The following is a 22,167-nucleotide window of genomic DNA, read 5'->3' as shown; positions in this document are numbered from 1 at the left end:
AAAATGTTGGCCAAACACCAATAGGCACATGAAAAAATGCTCAATATCACTAATTATCAGAGAAAGGCAAATCAAAACTAGAATGAGGTATCACCTCACACCAGTCAGAATGGGCATCACTCAAAGGTCCACAAACGATAAATGCTGGAGAGGCTGTGGATAAAAAGGGAACCCTCCCACACTGCTGGTGGGAATGCAGTTTGGTGCAGCCACTATGGAAAACAGTGTGGAGATTCCTCAAAAAACTAAAAATAGACTCACCATAGGATCCAGCAGTCCCACTTCTGAGTATACATCCAGGGAGTACTCGAATTTGAAAAATTTGAAAAATTACATGCACCCCAATGTTCATAGCAGCACTATATACAATAGCCAAGACATGGAAGCAGCCTAAATGTCCATAGACAGATGACCGGATAAAGAAGCTGTGGTATATTTATACAATGGAGTACTATTCAGCCACACAAAAAAATAAAATAATACCATTTCCAGCAACAGGGATGGACCTAGAGATTGTCATTCTAAGGGAACTAAGCCAGAAAGAGAAAGAAAAATACCATATGATTATCACTCATGTGGAATCTAAAAAAAGGAAAATGGACACTATGAATTCATCTACAAAACAGAGACTCACAGACATCGTAAACAATCTTATGATTACCAGGGAAAGGGGGTGGGAAGGGATAAATCTGGGAGTTTGAGATTTGCAAATATTAGCCACTAGATATACGAATAGATTTTTTAAAAGTTTCTTCTGTACAGCACAGGAAATTACGTTCAATATCTTGTAATAGCTTTTAATGACAAAATATGAAAACGAATATATGTATGTATATGAATGACTGGGACAGTGTGCTGTACACCAGAACCTGGTAATTGACTGTAAAAGGAAGGAAGGGAGGGAGGGGAAGGGAAGGGAGGGAAATGGGAGGGGAGGGGAGGGGAGGGGAGGGGAGGGGAGGGAAGGGAAGGGAAGGGAAGGGAAGGGAAGGGAAGGAATGAACGCATGCATGCATGCTGGCTAAACAGCTACCTGTTAGCCTGCTCCCAGCTCAGAGACTGAATTCCGGTCACATAACCAAATCACATCCTGGGGCACAAAGGGGCGGGAGGACGAAAGACCACCACTTTCCTATCCCCGAGGCGGCCCGCCCTCCAACACACACAGAGTTGAGAGAGCCAGGGCCCAGCTCAGATCAACTTCTTTCTGGGGGAATGGCCCTAATGTATCTCCTGACTTCGAGCTCGGCTTTCCTCCGCCCGCCCTGGTTACCACGTGAGGCCCTCTGCACCAGCCCTGGTGGAGCGAGACGTGGTTTCGCGAACCCAGTATCTGAATGATGCGGGGGAGGAGGCCTGTCCGAACTCGCTCGTGGGGCTACCCTCCAAAGGCTTTCTGGAGAGAAGGGGCGGGGTGACGCGTGGGCGTGGGGACACGCCTCCAGCAGCTGCACCAGGCTGCCACCCTCCAGCCTCTCCTCAGCTTCCTATCCTGCGCCCACCCCTCGCCCTCGTCTCGGGGCAAACTTTCTGCACAGAGCGGGCGGGGAGCTGAAAGCGGACAGACCCGACAATGGGAGGAAGAGAGGAGACACCAGGAACGGCCCGGGAGTGATGAGGGGAGGAGAGCGCGGGGGACACCGAGAGACGCGAGAATGGGAAAGAGAGCAGGCAGTGGCGGCCCCGCGGGGGTCTCGGGGCCCCCGGGCCCCCTCCTCAGCCCTCTTCAAGCCAACCCGGGTAAACACAGACGCCCTGCCAGGCCAGCGCAGCTGCTGGACACAGCCCTCGGCGCCGCTCCAACCAGTCACAGCTAAGCCCCTCCTTTCGAGAAACTCTAGGGCCGCCCCTGGAAGTGGCGGGGAGGACGGCCTGGAGGAGCACGCTCGGCAGTGATGGAGCCCAGCGGCCCGGGCGCGGAGGCCAGCATGGAAGGCGCGGCGGGCGACCCATACCAGCGACCCGCGCGACGCACGCAGTGGCTGCTGAGCGCCCTGGCGCACCACTACGGGCTGGACCGCGGCGTGGAGAACGAGATCGTGGTGCTGGCTACCGGCCTGGACCAGTATCTGCAGGAGGTCTTCCACCACCTTGACTGCCGCGGCGCCGGCCGCCTGCCCCGCGCCGACTTCCGAGCCCTCTGTGCGGTGCTGGGACTGCGCGCAGAAGGGACCGGCGCCACCAGGGAGGCCGCCGGGGATACGGCTGCCGGAGACACAAACCCTGGGGATGTGATGGCTGGGGACGAGGCCGTTGGGGTGGCCACCGACGGGGACGCGGATGAGGAGGAGGAAGCACGTCTGGCGCTGCGCGCCGAGCCGCCCGAGCTCACCTTCCGCCAGTTCCACGCGCGCCTCTGCGGCTACTTCGGTACCCGCGCCGGGCCGCGTCTGCCCCGCGGTGCTCTCAGCGAGCACATCGAGACACAGATCCGCCTGCGGCGTCCGCGCCGCCGCCGCCGCGCGCCCCGCGCGCCCGGCCCCGACGGCGGCCCGGACAGCGAGCGCCTGGCGCGGTTGGAGGAGGAGAACAGCAGCCTGCGCGAGCTGGTGGAGGACCTGCGCGCCGCGCTGCAGAGCAGTGACGCCCGCTGCCTAGCGCTGCAGGTGCGCTAGGGTCCCGCAGCCCAGAATAGGGGAGCGGGTAATGATGGAACTGGCGGGGGTGTGGGGGCGTTTGAGCACCGGACTGGCTGCAGAGCCCCTACTGGGCAGAGCAAGGGCACAGAGGGCAGCCCGCCCCACTTTAGCCTACTTGCATCCTGTCCCTATCCCACCCCCTTCCACTCCAACCCACTCCAGTCCCCACCCCTACTCATATCACCATTTCAACCCCCATCCCAGCCCCACCCAGATAATCATCCCACATACATGGCGCCCCCATCTCATTTTGCCCCGCTGACCCAGCAGTGGAACCCTCCCAGGAAACCCGGGCTGCCTCGCACAGGCTCCTGAGCTCTCTGTCTGGCCAAGTCTAGGAGATAAGGTGTGAGGAAGGCCCTGTCCCCACCCTTCAGGAGCTCCCTGTCTAATGGGGTTTGTGGGCATCTCCGTGCATTCAACAAATATTAGTGGGCCTCCCTCAGGGCCAGGCCTAGCATCCCAGTGCTAAATAGTCAATGTCACTGTCGCTCAAGCAGGCACTGGCCACCTAGCACCATGCAGCCCATCCTGAGATACGGAGAAGGAAGCACTAAGAGAGGCGTGGCCCCAGCCCAGGCACCTGGGATGCAGTCAGCAAACACTGGGGCGCCGTGTCCTGCCATGTACCAAAGGCAATACAGGAGGGTGAGGAGTCAGAGGAGGACAGAAACAGCCTCTGCCCCAGGGGACCACAGGCCAGGAAGGAGCTGACGTATCAGCCCTGCAGGCTCTCCACACGGCCTGGTCACAGCCCTGAGGGGTAAAGAGAGGCGCGGGGCACAAGGTGTGGGTATCGGTGGCCACAGCAGTGGCCGGGCAAGGGCGGCGGCCAGCGTGCACCGGAGAAGCAAAGTCTGGGGCAGGGAAGTACTCCCTTTACGTGGAGTCAGATCGTCCAGGATCATTCGTTCTCCAAGTCTTTACTGAGCACCTACTGTGTGCCAGGCCAGTTCTGGGTGCCAGTAAAGACAGAAAAAAACCGCACCCTCAAGGAGCCGGCAGTCTAGCAGCAGGCACCCGGGAGGGCCGGGGTCGCCGTACGATGCACAGAGCGCTCCCCGAGTCTAGGGGGTGGAAGAGCACAGGGAGCTGGCGCTCCGACTGCAAGAGGCAGAGAAGGAAGGGACGGTTGGGACTCACTACAACCGTGCAAAGAACAGAACGGGCTTTGTGCCTCGGTTGCCCTTGTCCATTAAAGGGGGAGGGGGGCGCCAAGAGCGCCTGCGTCGTTAGAGCTACGGCGAGGGTTAGACGAGTTCAGATGGGCCCTGGCGGGCGGTACGCACCCGCGTGAGAAATGGCTGCTCTGCTAACGTGTTCGGCCCAGGTGGTGGGGTGCGGCGCCAGGCATTCACCGCCTGCCCCTGCTGCCCTGTCCCAGCAGGTTGGCCTCTGGAAGAGCCAGGCGGGCGACCAGGAGGCGGCGCGCAGCGGGCCCGAGGCGGCGGCGCGGGAGCTGCGGGAGGCGCGGGGCGCGCTGGCGGCGGCCGAGGCCCGCGCGGGGCGGCTGTGCCGGGGCCAGGCCGAGGTGCGGCGGCGCGCGGAGGCGGCGCGGCAGTCGGTGCTGCGCAGCCTGGGGCGCGTGCGCGAGCTCGAGGCGCTGGCGCGGCAGGTGCCCGGCCTGCAGCGCTGCGTGCGGCGGCTGGAGGACGAGCTGCGGCGCTACAGGTGAGCAGGCGACCCGGGTGCCCAAGATCACCTCCCGTTCTCCCAAACGTCAGGCGTGCTTTCTGTCCCCCAGCTTGTTCTCGTGGTCCCCTGGTTGTTCATGTGCTCACGTATCTATCCACCATCTATCCATCCATGTGCCTGTTCACCCATGAAGTCCCTCCACTTGCCTATTCAGACTGCAATAGGACATAGTTATTCTTGGTTTTGGATGTGATCAATGTAATAATAATAACTGCTAACAATTACTGAGCACCTAATGTGTGCTAGGCTCTGAGCTAAGCACCTTCCCGACTTAACTCACTGAACCCTCGCAACCACCAGCCCTGGGAGGTAGGTACTGTTATGGCCCCATTCTACAGGTGAGGAAACATGCGCAGTGATCCCTTGTGTTAGCTCCACCGACAGAGGAAGCTGGGCTCGGGACCAAGGCAGGGCCTCTGACAGACGTGTGACTTTGGGCAAATCACTGTCCCTCTCAGTGCCCCCGTTTCCTCTTTGCTAGAACGTAGCTTGGAGTCCCTGCCTGCCAGGGTGGCTGTAAAGAGGCAGTGAGGTCCTGCCCCACACACTTAAGTCCTCAGTAAGCAAAGCTCCCTCTCGCTTTCAAATTGCAAGGCCCTTGGGCTGCCTGCCTTCCACATTTACTGAGCACCAGCTCGGTGCTGTGTCAGGCACTAAGGACGTAACTGTGAACAAAACATCCCGGGGCAGGGGGAAATCCTGAAATCCTTTCCCCGGGCAGCCACTCGTGAGCACATGAAGTTGCCACGTGAGCAGCAGGCTGGATGAGCGCTATGGGGGATGGGCAGGACCCTCCCCAGCACCTGAAGACCTGACACTCGGGCAGAGCACGGAGGGAGGGCTGTCACCTGGCAAGATGGGCCAGGAAGGGGGAGTACGTGCTAGAAGACGGGAATGATGTGGAATGAGCGCAGAGGCAGAGGGACCTTGGCACCGTCCAGAAACTAAAAGAGCAGCTGGAGGGGGAGAGCTGGGGAGGCCAGGCCAACCCCAAAGGTCGTGGCAAGGACTTTAGCCTTTCCTTCAAGAGAGAATGAAGCCCTAGAAAAAAGTTCTAAGCAAAAGGGTGACAGGAACAGACTTGCATTGAAAAAAAAAAATCACTCTGGCTCCAGTCGTGACAGAGAGGGGAAGGGCAGGAGACAGTGGGAGCCTGCGGAGAGGCTGTTGTCCGCCTCCAGCCTTGGAGGAAGGTGGTCTGGCCCAGCCTGGTGGGCAGGGCAGTCAGAAGGGGTGGCTTTGAACCTCGTTCCTCCCAGGAGGGACCGTGCCCTTGACTTCTGAGGCGCTCCCAGCTGGGACATGAGACGGCACAGCAGCGGAGGGAGGAGGCCCACCCTGGGCCAGCCTCCTGCAGCTCCAAATGTTTGCACAGTCACTTCCTGTTTGCATAGCTGATCGGATGAAGAGTGGGGCGCACTGGCTTGAGGCCGGTGTCCAGCTGAGGAACTTTCCCCAAGAGAAATAAAGGGTCTCTTCTTTCTTTCGCCCTAAAGTAACTGTCCTTTACAGCATGGCTATAGAAGTGACTACAAACACTGGGCTGGCTCTTTGCACTGCGGGCTGGGTTCACACCCAACGCCTGTTCATTCCCCCAAGGACTGTGCAAGGGAGGGGTTTTCATCACCATCTGACAGGCTGTGGGAAGTGAGGCTCTGAGGCCACACAGCCAGGAAGTGGAGAAGGTCTGCCTGCCCCCTCAGCCTGTGTTCTGTCTTTCCACATTACCTTTTTTGTTGTTGACTCACGGTTATAAGATGGCTGCTGTGCCTCCAGGCCTCACATCTGCTGTCCAGGCATAAAAGAAGAACCAGTGACGTTGGTGGTGGGAAGAATCTTCTTCTAGTGCGCTTTGCCTTTGTCTCCAGGGAGAGATCCCTCTTCTCCACTGGAACTTGCACCTCCGTCAGCTTGACTAGCTTGTGTCACGTGGCTGCTCCTGCCTGCAAGAGGGTCTGGTCATGTGGATTACCCCAGAAGCACTGGGGCTCTCTTAGGAAGGACAGAGGGAGCTGATAGTGAAGAGGTTCCAAAGGAGATGCCCAGTGAATGAGGAAACCAAGGGCCAGTGAATGAGGAAACCAAGGGCCAGAGAGTGACACCCTGTGAAGGTCACAAAGTGATCAGATGATGGTCGGTCACCTGTTTCCCTGCCCCTATAAAAACGTGCCCTTCAACCTTGCCCAGCCCCAGGGAGGAAGCAACTTGCCAGTATGGCCCACCGGTAAGTAACAGGCCCTCCTGGACTCCCCACCCCAGAAGTATCTGCAGAACACCTTACTGGCTGGAGTGGGCCGTGGGCTACCTTGTCACCTCTGCTTTTGCATGACAAGTGCTGGCAACTCAGTCCCCTGAGGGCTGAGCTGAACCCCCTCCCTCCACGGCTGGACCCTTGGGCCTGCAGTCTGGAGGAACCCGTGGGTAGGAGAGGCCCCACACCCCAGAGCCTGGAGGCCCAGCAAGTCCTCTTAAGTGACATTACTCTGGAATGCCTCCAGGTGCTCTGCAGATGTGTCTGGGGGAGAAAAAAAGTGCAGTGACTGCAATCTCCCCTGGGGATGACAGCTCGAAGCCGTTTGGTTAGAAGGAGTGACTCCCACTTTTCCTGCATCTCCCAGCCTTCAAAGCTGTCACAGAAACCGATCACTGCGGTCTGAGAACACTCAGGTTGGTGCTGGACCACCAGTTTTCAAGTGAGGAAACAGAGCCCCGGGATGGGGGTGATTCTCCGAGTCACGCAGGCAAGCTCAGAGGATCCAGGCCTGAGTGGAGTTTCCCAGCTCCTCCGAACCAGGCATCCTTCCCCTTCTCCGCCACCTGCTCAAATGGAATCCCAGCCACTCTCTTCCTCATTTCTCCAACTCCTGTTTAGTTCTTTTTCCTCCCACTCAGTCCTTTGTTGTGGGCTCCACCCTGCCCCTTACCTTTTTCCCAGGTAAGCCTCTCCTCGTGCAGTCTCTCTGGGATCGCTGCGGTCCCCAGCTTGCCAAGCTCTTTCCTCCGGGGTGTCAAGTTCCCAGCATGCTTTGTGGCTACCGACTGTGAGCCCATCTTTGGCAGAAGCCATGATCCTGGGCGTGGAGTTCGTCCTCTGCCACCACCGGGGCCTGATTCTGGGCTGATTTTTAGGTTCATTTCTTAGCTCAGAGTTTCCTACCTGCACAGGTTGAGGTCCTTCCCTAAGGACAACATCCCAAGGCCAGTAAGTGGGGTTTTCTCACCTCTGTTCATGGACGAGACAGCCCCTCCCTGGCCGGCCCCGGCTTCGTGCAGGGGGCCTCCTTCTAACTCACCACACGGGGTCTTGTGACCCTGTCCCTACTTGTGACGTCAGAACCTCGGTCCTGACCCCTCGTGGGCATTTCAGCTCCACCGCCTGCCCCTCACACAGGCCGGGCATCTCCCCTTCCAGTGTTTGCCCTTGGCTCTGAGTTCTTTCAAATGGCTATATCTGATTCATCACTTCTGTGTATCTGCAGTAGACCTGACTGAGGAGCCAGAGGGGAAGACGTGGCTTATGCTGCCATGATGCAAAGAGTTTCAAGTGGAAAATTTACAACGTGATTCATAAAACGCCATTTAATACCGCCATCCAACTAGACTGTTTCCCTGTCACTTCTCCCAAACTATACCCAGCCACTCTCTGCCTTTATCTCCTGTTGTCTTTCTTCCTATTCAGCCAGGTCTCTTAGATGAGTGCCAGAAAGCCTGACTCAGACTGACTTGGGTATAGAAGAAGTTGGCTCTTAGTCAAGTCTAGGTTATTTCCAGCTTCGGGCATGGCTGGATCCAGGTCCTCTAACAGTGACCTTCAGACATGGAAGCTGTACTTCACTCTCAGACAAGCTCTCTCCCCTGGCAACCTTGGGGCAATTACGTATCCATAGCTCCACATCTCGTACACAGATCCTCTCTCGTCTGAACCATCCCACTGGAGTGCAGACTGGGTCTCAGTGGACCCACTTGGAAATATGTTCATCCCTGAACCTATCAGGGGGCCAGGAGGATGTGATGCTCTGATTGGCCAAACTTTAGTCACATAACCACCAAACATACACATACCCACAGTCAACTCTGTCGAACTCGGCTCCTACCCGGAGAACCACAGGGGAGCGCATCCCAGACGCCCCGGGTCCTCTCTGGAATCCACAGCCCACATCCCCTTTCTTGTCCTGGGAACAGCCCATCTGCAGCCACTGGAGAATCTCTGAGCAGTGGGGGTCCAGGAGGAAGCATGCTTAAACGCAGGGCAGGCTCGTCTCAGAGTCAGCTCTTCCAGGCTGCTGAACGCTGCGGGGTGGTTGACAGTCCTCTGCACCCGCACTGACCTGGGCCTGTCCCAGTGTTTCAGAACTTGCTGGGAAGGTGGCTTGAAAGGTTCCTTATTACCAGTCTCCTGCCCCTTGGCGTTTCTTTGGGCTCAGAGCACAGCCCAAGGCTCCAGTAAGATGATGAATGAACAGACCAGTGAGCCCATGCATGGATGCCGAACACAAAACCATCTTGGCAGAAAAGGCCTGCGCGTGCAGGACTCCAGCACCAGGCAAGCCCCGAGTGGTCCGACAGACTGGTGCTGCTTAGAGGGGAACTGCCCTGGACTCAATGACTGTGGAGTCTCCAGAAGCCCCAGGTCTCAGCCATCTGCCTGCCCCGCCACCTCCTGCTCTGCGCCAGGGAGGAGCAGCTGGGTCTTTGGGACACCTGGGCAGGTGGCCTAGGGCCAGCACCACTGGGCAGGGGCTGGGCTCAGAGTCTCAGAACAGAAGACAGCAAACCAGCCCAGGTAGAGCAGAGGAGGGGCCGCTGGCCTGGCCTCTGTGGCTTTGTTGTCTGGAAGGATGAAAAGGCTGGGAGGGAGGGGGCAGGGAGAAGGAGGCCATCAGAGGACACCTCCTTTCTTCTGCCAGAGTGCAGCCGCCTGCCTGACCCGGGATGGGAGGTGGAGGGGCAGTCAGCGGGTGGGGAGGGAGGGGAGCAGACAGGGCGGGAGGGGGGCAGTGGGCAGGGGCGCCGTCTGGAGCTGGAGGCGGCTGCTTGTGGATTCCATTATCCTTGGAACCGAGTGTGTGGGTGGCCGCTAGTGGGAACCCAGGCCTTCCTCCTGGGGACAATACCCAGGGCCCACAAAGGGACAGTGGTGGCTGGCATCCGCCGCAGGCCCTGCCTGGGGCCTTGGAGATGGTGAGGAGGGAGGCCCAGCCTGACCTGGTTCTTGAAGCCCAGCGTTTCCAGATATTTACCGTGGGACCAAGCTGTTCCGTCTCCCTCTGTGAGCCTCAGTGGCTTGATCTGTGAAGTGGGGGTGGCCCTGTTCCTCTGGAACTTGGTGGAGGTTCAGTAAGATGGGAGCAGACGGTGCATGGGCTGAGGGTGTAGCTCTGGGGTGGTGACCTGCGTAAGTCGTTCTTGCTCCTGGGAGCCTCCGTTTCCTCATCTGTAAAATGGGGGTGATGAGATTAATCATCATCATAATTATTTTACCCAGTTCATAGGGTATTTGAAGATAAAATGCTAACAAGTATAAAACACCTAGAATAGTGCTTACATTGAGAAAATTTCTAATGACTACTGAGATAATTATTGTGTTTATCCCTTATCACAGTGCCCCCCATAAAGAGTAATGGTAGTGCGGCTGGTGGTGTTAACATTAACAGAGTCTGGCCCCAGAGAGCCTTCTGTCTGTGGGACCTCCAGCAAGGAGTGGACAGTGTCAGCCGAGTGTGGGGGCCCTACCGGAGCCACAGAGTGTGGGCCCGCAGGGAGGAGGCGCGAGTAGCACCTCTGGGGAGAACAGTGTCATCTGAGCTGGGTGCTGAAGGATGAGTAGGAGTTTTCTCAGGCATCGCAGATTCAGGCTGCAGTGAGTGCAGAGGCTTAGAGGTGTGAAGGCTTGGTGCCTCTTGGGAACAGAGAGACATGTTGTGGATGGCGGGTTTTAAGTGGCAAGTGTCAGGAGAGGAAGCTGGAAGGGCAGGCGGGGATGGTGAAGGGTCCTGAGCACTGTGCACAGGCCTTCACCCCGGAGAACAAGGGAGACAGAGGAGGGCTGGAAGCAGGGAGCCGAGTGAGCACGGGGAGAGACCCTCCCAGCTGCCTGTGGAGGACAGCTCAGACAGGAGAGGCCAGAGGCAAGGAGGCTGTTTCTGGGTCAAGAGAGAGAGGACGAGGCCTGACCTCCAATGCCTGAGAAGGGATGGACTACCAGCCACACAGCGGGGGGCCTCACCTGGAGCTGGGGGGGGGCCTCAGTCATGCCATCCTCTGCCCTAAGACAGAGCATTCTTCAAGGACAGAACCTTAGGATTTGCAGGTTGAAACAGACTTTGGAGCAGGAGGCAGCAGCTGGTTGACTGTGGGGACCTTCCTCGGGGTGGAGGAGCCAGCAAGGGGTCACCCAGAAGGAGTCTTGGCGTCCTCACCTCGTGCTGGGCCAGGCAGAGCGAACTCGTGTGGCTTTCACCCTGGCATTCAGAGAACCCGCTGATGGGCAGTGGGTACTTCAGAGACGCGTGGGCCGGGGGCCGAGCTAGGACCTCAGGGGTCGTGGGGAAGAGAAGCTCACACGGGCCACGGTCACAGTCACAGACCCACAGGAGCCCAGCTCAGCAAAGGACCGCACTGGGCACAGGCTGAGGAGGGGTGCTGGGTGAATGTGGTTCCTCCCGGCTCCTCAGGGTCGTGACAGGGCCCAGGAAGCCTTCGCTGGGGGGTGGCCAGACCTTTTATCCCCCAGACACCACCCTGAAATTGCCGCCGGAGTTAGTAGAGACACAGCACCCGGGTCTCAGTTCAAATTCCAGCTGCCGTTTCTTGCTGCATCCCCGACATCTCTTGCTACACTGTCCACAGGTTACACACTCCGGCCAGTCTCACACGTGGGTGGGGACACCACCCCTGCACAAGGATGACATCCGTGGGCAGCTGGGAAGACGTCTCCAGTGGCAGGCTTATCAGTTAGGGGTACCTTCAGCTGCCATCATGGAGAACTCACCTACCCGTGCTTGGAACACGCCAGGGTTCGTTGTCCACGCCTAGCCATAAGTCTGGGGTGGGCTCTGTGACGGGTCTTTGCGATGTCCCTCAGACATGTGGCCTCCACGACGCTTTTAAAAGCAGAAGGAAAGTGGAAATCTGTTCTTTTCTATCCAGAAAAACAAGGCCTGCCCAGAAACCTCGATTGGACGTCCACCCGGCACAAGAGCCAGGGCAGGGTCACCGAGGGGCAGAGGAGCCCGGGGACGAGTGAGGCCGTTTCAGTCCTGGGCCTCTGCTTGTCCCTGCTTGATTTCCTGCACCCCTGCTCCATGCGGCAAGGACCCCAGATCCATAACTTGTCAAATTCAGTGACGCAACATACTGCCTCCCAGCACCTGGAGGTGAAGTTCAGGGAAGAACGCTGCCTGCCCGGCGCAGCCTGGGTGATGGCCACCACCGTGACCAGGACGCTAGGGTGCTCCAGCCGGCCAGGACTGGCACACACACTCACCCCTGTAGTCTGGAAGGGTGGGTGCTGGGATGGGCAGGGGGCAGGACAGCTTGGGCAAGCAGGGTGGGCGCTGTTACCAGGAGACAGAAGGACGCCGGTCAGACAAAAGCAACAAGCGTCCACCTCATACCTCCCTCTTGGAGGTGAGACCCCAAGAAGCAAGAAGCCGCAGCGTGGCACCGAGCAAAAGGAAGATAAAGAGCAGATGTCCGGGCCTCTGAGCCAGGTGGTGGAAGTTTTCGTGTAGTGGACGATTTTCCAGAAAGCCTCCGGGCCCAGCAGCGTGGCCGGCTCCCGCGTCTAGGGTGGTCCCGGTCCACGCAAGAATGTGCCGCTCACCCATGAGGGGCGGCCAGTTCCAGGGCAGAGGCCTGGCATGGCCTGCGGCTCCAGAGGAACCAAGACCCTAACGTGGCCTGGGTGGCACAGATGACTTCTGCAGGCCCAAGCCAAGGAGTCTCGAGAGGACCCGAGGGAGGGGCACCGCAGTCTCCAGGGTCAACCTGGGGCAGAAGCAGTGGTGGTGGTCCTGTGCGGGGAGCAGTGAAGAACACAGGTCTGCCTCCTCCGGGTGGGGGGAGAGCTACCTTGTCTTGGATATTCTGGTTGCTAATGACTGAAAGCAAACTCAAACTGCCTTAAGCTTGAAAACCTGAGGTGCCCGGGGTTAGGGCTTCAGTGTGTGAATCTGAGGGTGACCGTGGCCCTGAGTAATGGGGCCCCACTCCGGCGCCAGCTTCCCCCACTCTGTTTGCTGTGCACACCTCCAGCTGCACCAACTTCTCTGTTCCTCAAACCCCCAAATCTCACTCCAGTTGGGAACAGGGTTCTTGATCTGGCCACCCCCACCGGCTCCTGACTGATTCACAGCCACATCCTTGGAGGTCCCCGCCACAGACAGCCTGCTCCTCCGTCCTCTCTCATGGCTCCTGGCCTTCCCATCCTTCATTTATTTAAAAAAATTCCTTTTCATACTTTAAAAATTAACTTATATAATTATATTTATTAAATTATATAAGTATATAATATATAATTATATATTATTTATTATATAATAAAATAGTCTTTATTAAATTAATTTTAATGAGTATATTTAAGTATTTTATAAAATTATATATACCTTTTATAAATTATATATTAAATTCTATTTATAATTATATTCATATTTTATGTAATGTAACGTAGTGGGGAGGTGACTCATCCTTCACTGATTTTGTGACAACTTCATGGAGTCCGTCTCCCCCAGGGACCACGCCCAGCCCCTCCAGCGCCCAGCAGGGCGGCTGGCTCAGTTCACCTGGCGGATGAGTTACACAGCGAAATTGTAGCTCGGACTGGGGGGCCTGCTCAGACACCCCCACTGCGCCCGCTCCCCCAGTACAGGCGGCACCCCGGGTTCAGGTGGGGGCCAGAGACTAGGAACAGTCGAGAAGGCCCCCGAGTCCCCGAGGCCCGTCTGCACCCCCCCTCCTGATGACTTAGGCCCCCGAGGCCCCGAAGCCTGTCTGCACCCCCTCTCCTGATGACTTATTTTCAGCTCTTCCTCCGAGGGCCCCAGGCTCTTCTTCCTACTGTTGTTCTCTTGTTTGCACACACGAGTCCCTGCTTCCTGCGAGCCTCGGCTCAGGAAACGCGGCACAGCCCAGGCAGCCGGGCGTGCGAGCCGCCGGGGCCTCCGGCTGCCTTCTGGTCCCTGCTCCTCGGGGGCCCTGGCCAGGCCCTGCATGTCCTGCCTGCCCTGCCACTTCCCAAAGCTCGGGGGCCACTCAGGAGGGAGAAGCAAAGGCAATGACGCTTCCCACCTGTTCCAGAAAAAGCTGAGCCCCGGGGGTAAGATGGTCTCTCATGTGCCACCTTGCAGTCAGCTGATTACAGCCCCAGTTCAGACAGGAGCCTACAGCTGCCATCAGGCATTCCGCTGATGTCATTAGAGCCCATAGCCATTTGACTTTAAGTAAGGAGGTCACCCCGGAGGGTCTGGGTGAGCCTGGCTTAATCATTTGATGGCCTTAAAGCGAGGCTGAGGGCTTCCCTGAAACGGCGATGTTCCGCCTACAGACAGAGCTCCCACTGTGCCCAGCCACCTGTGATCTCCCCTCCTCTGGGTTCCAGCCTCGCTGAGCTGACCCTCCCCCAGCACAGAGAGCTCTTCCTGCTCATACAGCCCTTGAGACGGCACTGTGGCTATGGACATGGACAAAGGTGGACACGCCCACTAGCCCCACTTCTCTGGTTGAACCCTGCCTAATCCAGGCCCGAGGCAGAAGGGGAGCGACACTGACAAAGGAACAGACGCCACCGTTTCTGTGCACCTGCCCGGAGTGAAGCATTGTGCTCAGGACCTCACATCCACAACCTCATTTAACCCCAACGCAGTGCTGTGAACCGTTCATCAACAATCATGCTTTAGGCCGCAAGTGACAGAAAACTCAACTCAGAATGGCTTACACCACAGGGACAGGGATGACCCTGCCTGAGAAGTCAGGGGAAAGCAGCTCAGTGAGATTTGGGAGGACCCGACTCTCCACCGCCCAACTCTGTCTTCCTCAGCCTCTCATCTTGGCCTGTCGGTAAAGGTCCCTCACGGTCACAAAATAGTTGCCATGGCCTCAGGCATCACCACCACATCCAGAGACAGAAAAATAACCTCCTCCTTCCACTTCTCTGTTCCCAGAGATCCTCCTGGCAGACCTCCCCTTGCTTCTCATTAGCCAGGATCACATCCCACGCCTGTTCCTCAACCAGTTCTTGACAAAAGGAAGGAGTCCTCATGATCAGCTAAGACCAACCAGATCTGTCTGGAAGCACTTGGTCAGTCAGCGCCTGAAGAAATAACTGAGATGGTGCAGGCAAGATAGATGGGGTGTGACTGTTTGGGTTGTTGTATTTGGTTTCTATGCAACTGTAACAAACGACCACAAACTTACTGGCTGGAAATGATGGCCATTTATGATCTCATGTTCCACAGGCTGGAGTCTGGGCAGGCTTCCCCGGGTTCTCTGCTTCAGCTCCCACAAGGCTGGAGTTAAGGCGTTGGCCTTGGGCTCAGGGGAAGAATCTGTTTCCAAGCTCAGCCAGGGGTTGGCAGAATTCAGGTCCTTGTGGTTGTAGAACCAAGAGCCCATCCCGTGCTGGCTGCTGGCGGGTTAGGGGGGGTCTCTCTTTACATCCTACCTCCTGTGGCCCTGTCCGTCCTCCAGCCAGCAGTGACCCCAGTCCTTCTCACATTTCACATCTCCCTAACATCCTGTTCTGTACCAGCCGAAAAAGTTCTCTGCTTTGAAAGGGACTCATGTGACGAGACGGAGATGATATCCCAGCTGAAGGTCAGCTGTCCCACGTAACACCACCATCGCAGGAATGACACCTCCCTGCGTCCCCAGACTGCAGGAATTAGGGTGGGGGACCTTGGGGGTCATTCCTAGAAATTCTGCCCACCCTGCAGCAGCCGTGGTGCCGCCACAGCGAGATGGACATCTCATCGGGAAGAAAGGTGAAGTGAGTTGTTCAAGGCCGTAGGGGTTCGTGGTGGCAGCAACAGAAACCATCGCTGAAGCAGGAAGGGAACTGCTTGACAGGGCGTCTGGGAGCTAACAGAACAGCTGGGCAGGCTAGAGGCCCGGACATGGGCAGGAAGCAAGGGAGGGCAGACCCCGCTGGTCCAGGAGCAGAGTGCCGGGTACCCTCCCGCCAACCTAGCTCTGTGGCCGCTGTCTCGAGCCCCTGTCATCAGATTCCACAGACAAGCTGACGTGAACCTGTACCTGTGTGTCAATGTGTGCCCTACAGACTGTCGGCCGCCTACCCCCTCACCCAGCAATGACAGCCCCAACTCCCGCTCGCCTGGACGGACACACTGTCCTGGCTACCCGGGAGGCCTCCGTCCCCCTCAGGGTGGCCTTTCTAGCCCCAGCCAGGGGGCTGTTACCTTCCGTAACCTCATTCAGTGCTCTCAGCAAATCCAGAAGGTGCCACGTGGCCTTGGGCATACACGTGAGACCTGAGTTCAGCACGCAGATTCAACACACTTTCCCTGGACTAATTTCTAACCACCAGGGAAAGCAGCCATCGGTTAAATCAGGGCCTAGCAAACTATGGCCCGTGGGCCACACTGCGCCTACTTCTGTACAGCATGCACGCTGGGATCTCCTGGGTTCCGTGTCATTTTTCACTATGTCTGCTGAGCCCCCGTGTTATGATTCTGTAGTTGCTGCTTTTCCTGAAATCATCTCGCTCTTTTTACATAATTTAGAAGGAAGTTCTATCACTACCATGTGAACTCAGACGGTCTGACGTGCCCACTGTCTTCAGTCACAATAAATGTTGAACTATTTAAAACGCACACACCTGCCTGTCCATCCGAGCATCGCCTCAGATCCTCTCAAACTAGCAGAGGCAGCAGGAGCGCCACGCGTTTAGACGCACCGTTATTTCATCTCATCTTCATGGGACCCCAGGGCCCATCCGTGTTTTCTGATGAATGAAGGGGGATTAAAACGGAGGCTGGAAGTGGGGCAGCAAGGGGACGTTGAGGAGGGTCCCGCTGCAAAGCCACGGCCCTGTGGGGTGGAACCCAGATTCGGCGGCTCCCAAGATCCCGTCTCTGCACCGCAGAACCGAGGGAGAGGTCTGTCTGTCGGAGACCAGGTGCCGGGAGCTGCCAGGGCTGGAGGGAGGGGAACATCTGGCCCTGGTCAGACTGCGTCAGCCGCTGGGCTGGGGGCCGGATGTGGCCACTGGCCTCCAGCAGGAGGAAGACATCAGAGGCTCACCCTGGGCTCTGGGCGGTGCACAGATGTGGCCAGCTGGAGGGGACACCCAGCCGACAGAAGGACGCGGGTCTGTCTAAACGAGAGGGCACGAGGGGACAGTGGGCAGCTGAAGGCCCCCCTTCCCCAGAACAGCCTGGAGCTGAGAGGGAGGTGCTCCAGCAAAGCCTGTGGAGTGACAGGCATCTCTGGAGGTCCCAGCAGCCCCCCGCCACCCCAGCCCCTCCAAGGCTCCCAAGGAGAGAGGCCCTGAGGTGCAGCAGGGAGTGAAGGTGGGGTTGCAGCCCAGGGAGGCCCCCGCCGGCCCTTTCAGTCCTGCTTATCTCAGGCCCTGGACTGGAACTGGTCAGTTTCCAACTCCCCTCAACAATGCCAAGGTCTCTTTTTAACGAAACAAGAACAGCCTGGCTTAGAGGCAGACAGAAATCAAGATCTCACTAGGACTGGCTGTTCCGTGTGCTTCTCGTGTTTTTCTGGTGACTTTCTCTTTACAACCAGAGACACTGGCTTTTTACTCCTGGCGATAATGCTTCCTATCAAGGGGAATCTATGTCAGCAAACAGTAGAGCCAGTGACCCAAGGTGTCTGCAGTCTGGGGGGGCCACCGCTCGGCGGGGTGGGCAGGGGGTCGGGGAAGGGATGAGGCTGGGACTTGTGGCTCCAGAGCTAGTGCTGCCCTGTCCTTCTGAAACAACCCAAGAGCAGAGGGCACGGGGGGACTGGTACACCCACCGGGGCTCTGGGCTCGTCCCAGCCTCACCTGCCCTCCCTCTTCCTCACCTGCCGGCACCTGCTGCCAGTGGTGTCATTTAACCATTCCGTCATCTATTCATTCAACAAACCTTCACGGGGACACTCCAAACTGGGCTAGATGCCCTCCAGGAAACACCGTCAGACAGGAGGGACCCAGCACAGGTAGGGGAGGCGAGTTCTAAGAGGAAGTGACACTTGCGTCAAGGCCGGGGAGAGAAGCACCAGCAGGGTTTCCAGGCAGAACTAGCAGGTGGGGGTGGGGGTGCACTCTGCAGGCCGAGGGGTCTGTGTGGAAGTCACTCCAGCTCTGCACCTCAGTCTCCTCATCTGTGAACTGGGAGGAATAAGGATAAGCCTTTCTTAGGGTTGTGGGCAGAGTAGGAGAGTCTGGCGTTAACACAGCAGCGTCCAGCGCACAGTAAGGGGACGGCTGTGGTTACCACGTGCAGAGCCCCGGAGGGCCACATACCAGAAGCTCAGTGGGTCTGGCTGGGCCGCCCCAGGGTCGTCTCCAGCGGAGAGGCTGGAGGGCTGGTCCAGGTCAGAAACTCCCTTGTGAAGGGGCTGTGATACTGGGGACTTGGATTTTTCTGGGCATTCATGGGAAGACACAGAAGGCTCTGGAGCAGGTCAGAGCTGTCTTCCAGAAAATGGCCATGACAGCAAGTCGCCACGGCCTTGGGGTGGGCGGGGAGACAAAGACACACAACGGGTTTGCAGGGTCAGCTCTGTGCCTTCGGGGCTGGAGCCTTCAAGGGGGCTGGAGCTGTGAGTCAGGCGGGGGGGCCTTCGCAGCAGGGCCACAGGCAGCTCCATCTCCCCCCAGAGCCAACCCCAGGGGACCTGTTCTTCTGGGAAACCCTCGTTCAACCACTGGGCTGGGTGGTCCAGTCCCAGGGCCGCAGCTGTCCGATCTCTAGGCCCAGAATATTCTAGCAAAGCCTCTCACAGACTCCTGAAGGGAGGGTCTGCAGTCGGTCAAGAAATATTACACAGATGGGCTCTATTAGACTGAACTGCTCTCGAGTGCCTCCTGCAGGTCAAAGGCGGTAAAAACCAGCAGCTCCGCAAGAGGCAATCTGACACGCGCAAGCCTGCCCCGCTCCAATCACCTCTGAGATGGAGTGGCATGGGGCCTTCCGCGCCTGGGAGGCGGGACACGGACATGGGGCGAGGTCAGGCTGTGCTGAGGGTGGCCCGGGGGCCAGACCCCTGTGTTGCCCCCACCAGCTCTGAGGCCCCACCCAGAGCGGGGTGCCTGGGGGCTGTCTCACCCTTTCTCCCGCCTTGTTCAGCCATCCGGCCACTCTGTGAGTCCTCTGCTCTGGCCCTGCTGCCTCCCTCCCCCGCCATCTGTCCCCAAACACCTGCCATCTTTTTCCCCACCCAAGCCTTTCATTCTGCTCAACCCTAAGTCCTGCCTCCTCCAGAACGCCTTCCCAGCTCTGCAGACTCAGGGCCCTCCTTGTCTGCGTGAGGTCCCACGCTGCGTCCAGAGGGCATGGCCCTGAAGAGTGAGGGCTCCCTCTGCTCTCCCTGCCTGACGGTCCCATGCCTCTACCAGAGAACCCCCGCGGGCAGGGGCTGCAGCCCTTCCCCCTCGTCCTCTCCCTGCCTGCACAGACTCAGGCGTGGAAGGTGCCACAGAGCAGCACCTGTGCCACAGCCCTCGGCCAGGCAGCCTCGCCGCGGCACGCCTGGGCTGGGCGCTGGGGCGGAACTGAGCGGCGGGTCAGACCCTGAGCCCCCATCTGACCTCCAGGTGGTCAAACCCAACGGCCATCTGCACTCCATGGACGGCCAAGCAGGTCACGGCGCTCTTCACCAGGGGAAGTGGGAGCAGCAGGTGGTGGCAGACGAGGCTGCCTGGGGGACATCCCAGTGGAGGTGCTGAGGCAGGAGCTGTGCCGGGGACCTTGTTAGGAAACTGGACCTCAGAGGCCAGAGGGCAGGCTCAGGTGCAAGCTATCCGCACTAGAAGCCACAGCGCTGGCAGAGACCCTCAGGGTCAGTGCGTGCAGTGAAAAGAGGGCCTCTGACAGAGCCCAAGGGCACGCCGGGGTTTAGGGTCACGATGAAGTGGGGGATCTAGAAAGCAGAGGAGATGGTGCCAGGGAGGGATGAACCGCCTCCCAGAAGCCGTGGGGAGGCATCCCAGCGTGGGAGTGACGTGGCACTCAGCCCTTCTCCGCAGGTCCGGCTGCGCAGTGGGGTGGCGTGGAGCCAAGTGGGCAGAGAAGGGGGTGGTGGGGCAGGGAGCCGAACAGTGACAGGGTTTTTTGGTTTGTTTTAAAGTGAAGGGAGATGTTACAGCTTGTTTGTGTGGTCCCACGAATGCTTCTGCAGACGGACCCAGCAGACAGAGAGGGGCGTCCATCCCTCAGCTAAAGCCCAGTTGTGGACGACAGTGGCACATCCCACTCTGTCTCTCTGTGGCCACGTTTCTTTCCTTGGAAAATTCCAAAGTGTGTCCTCATCTGTCCTGCTCTCTGAACTCTAGTCCCACTGGCTTCCTCTTCCCGACCTCACAGCCTGTGACCTGTGGTCACCGAATGAGGACAGCGGCTGGGCCAGGCTACTCCAGGCTTGCCCCCCGCCTGGCGGGGCCTGTGGTGCGGGCCTGGAGCCCGCTGCCCGAGTGTAGGCCCAGCCCTTGCATTTCCGAGCTGTGTGCCTTGGGCCCGTTACTCTAACAGAAAGGGAGTGATGATGCTACCTGCCTCGTAGGGCGCTGCAAGCAAAGGTTTAAAGCCTAGAGCGGTGCCTGGCGCTGAGCAAGCGGTCTGAAAGAATTATTGTTGCGCTGACGCAGGAAGCTGTGAGGCTTCTAAGACTCCAGCGGCTAGGGGTGCGGCGGGTGCGGGGGTCCGGTCTCCCTGAGTCAGCATGGGTGAGGAAACTCAAGTAAGGGCTGTCTCTCCATCTCAGTTTGCTTGTTGAAGCCCTTACATAATTTAAGGGAAAGAAACAGGAAGCTTCTCCTCTATCGGGAAGACCTGGATATTGTCGAGTTTGACTCTGCAAAATCTCACCCGTTAAAGTCCCTTCCCTGCTTATTAGCTCAGTACCCCCTCCACCAGGAAGCTCAGCACCTTTCGAGGCACCCATCCCACTCCCAGCCAGCGGTCCTTACAAGGGGGTTTCCCCAATGTAAGCTAAACCTGCCTCCCTTGATGCTCCAGCTCTCATCTCTGCTCCCCACCGACCTCATCCTGGTAAGGCACTGCCCTCTGGGGCCACATAAAGCCTACTGGCCTGCACCTTTGAGTGCTGGAGACCGTGACCCTGTACCCCTGTGTCTTCTCTTCTCCTGGCTGTGGTCTGAGCCTCTGGGGTTGAGAGGGCCCCTCACCTCCCCAGGTAGACCTCAAATGATATGACCTAAGCTTAGTCACATGGTTTCTCATTGAACCGAGAATCCCTACCCGGGTTTCACATTCTCAGCTTGCACTGGGGGAGCCTGAATGCAGGACTTTATCAGTCAGAGTTACTGGCTCATAAAACACAAAAGTTTAGGCTTAGCTCTGGCTTCAGGCAGAGCCTGATCCAGCAACTCAAATAATGTTACTAAGGACCTGTTTCTACTGCCATCATCTTTAGGCTCTATCCGTGGCCCCCAGTATCTCCAGGCAGCTACCCCCCAAAAGTCCCCAATGGCTGTCACATCTCCCCACAGCACCCACATTCAACACCAGGGTGGGGCAAGCGGGCCACAGGAGAGGCTGCCTGGGTTTCCCATAACTGGCTGATCCTTGCACTTCAGTGGCTACCTGTGCAGCCCCTAGCCAATCACAGTAGCCAGGGGTGGGATTATGCTGATATGGGGGAGGAGCCACATGCCCTGCCCTCCTCTGAGCTGATCAGCAGCAGCAGCAGGGGCGGGGTGGGCGAGCAGGTGAGATAACTGAGTGACAACCGGGGAGCTGTCACCATTGGGGAGGGGGTACTGGATGGCCCCAGGTGGCCGATGGCTCACCCCGGGCCTCAAGTGCAACCTTGCAGACCTCCTGTTTGGCCCAGCAGACAGTCCTCTGGGTGTTGAGTCCACCTGACAAACCCTGGGTGCCCACACCTGCCTGGCCTCCCCAGGGCACCTCCTTCCCGGGTCCCAGTCACTCTGCTGTGGTCTCCCTGACCTCACACAGCCAGCAGAGTGCCTAGCCAACCTTGCACAGGCCGGATCATGAGAACCCAAGCTGAGCTGGGAGGATCTCAGAAGCTGTCCACTCCAGGGACCCACCTGCAAAATGGGGCCCAAGTCCCACTGCCAGTTCCTGTTGGCAGCGCAAAGGTTAGAACCAAGCACTCCTGCCCAGCCCTCCTGGGTGCAGAGGCTCCTCAGAAGAGCTTGCCTTTAGTCCCATTGGCTACAACTGGTTACAAGCCCACATCTTAGCTGGAAGGGAGGCTGGGTGGCTGTGCATCATGGAAGGCTGACTGCACCATGCTGGCCTTTGGGCAGGGAGCCCATAGGGTCAGCCACAAACACGACCCAGGGTCTCCTCAGGCATGACAAAGACAGCTTACCTATGCAGAGTAAGGGGTGCAGGACAGCAGGGCCACATCCACACTCTCCTGCCAGAAACTGGCTGAGCCCCACCCCCTCAACACCTGTGTCTTCCCCCACCTACAGGTCAGAGGGCACCCAGCTCCCTGCCTCACCACGAGCCAGCCCAGAGCCAGAAGCCAAGACCAGTGGACCTGAGGATGGTGAGACCAGAGACCCAGACCCTCCTCCAGAGGGAGCCTGGGGCTCAGACAGCAACTCCGGGAGCAGACCCCTGGATGAAGGTTTGTCTCTGCACACACACCCAGGCTGGCTGCC

General features: G+C 58.1%; 1 protein-coding gene and 1 long non-coding RNA gene across 4 annotated transcripts in view; one reads left to right on the top strand and one right to left on the bottom strand.

Annotated features, from left to right (window-relative positions):
- The first annotated feature begins 1,373 nt into the window (after window positions 1–1,373).
- Window positions 1,374–22,167, top strand: part of EFCC1 (EF-hand and coiled-coil domain containing 1) — a 37,447-nt gene continuing 16,653 nt past the window's right edge. The window contains exons 1-3 of one of the 3 annotated variants that reach the window (XM_064496172.1): window positions 1,374–2,606; window positions 4,027–4,310; window positions 21,976–22,133. In XM_064496172.1, coding sequence (XP_064352242.1) covers window positions 1,896–2,606; window positions 4,027–4,310; window positions 21,976–22,133 — 1,153 coding nt within the window. In that variant the 5' untranslated portion in view covers window positions 1,374–1,895. The remainder of the gene's footprint in view (window positions 2,607–4,026; window positions 4,311–21,975; window positions 22,134–22,167) is intronic. The other 2 variants (XM_064496171.1, XM_064496170.1) reach the window with 2 other exon arrangements.
- Window positions 7,580–22,167, bottom strand: part of LOC135323322 (uncharacterized) — a 42,242-nt gene continuing 27,654 nt past the window's right edge. Inside the window, exons 4-5 of the long non-coding RNA XR_010384748.1 lie at window positions 9,575–9,768; window positions 7,580–9,181 (exon numbers count right to left, since the gene is read on the bottom strand). This is a non-coding gene — a long non-coding RNA (uncharacterized LOC135323322). The remainder of the gene's footprint in view (window positions 9,182–9,574; window positions 9,769–22,167) is intronic.

The sequence above is a fragment of the Camelus dromedarius genome, chromosome 17 (assembly GCF_036321535.1).
Source record: "Camelus dromedarius isolate mCamDro1 chromosome 17, mCamDro1.pat, whole genome shotgun sequence".
NCBI classification, from domain to species: Eukaryota; Metazoa; Chordata; class Mammalia; order Artiodactyla; family Camelidae; genus Camelus; species Camelus dromedarius.
Note: the sequence above shows the minus strand (reverse complement) of the source record. Positions and strands in the feature narration are given on the sequence as shown.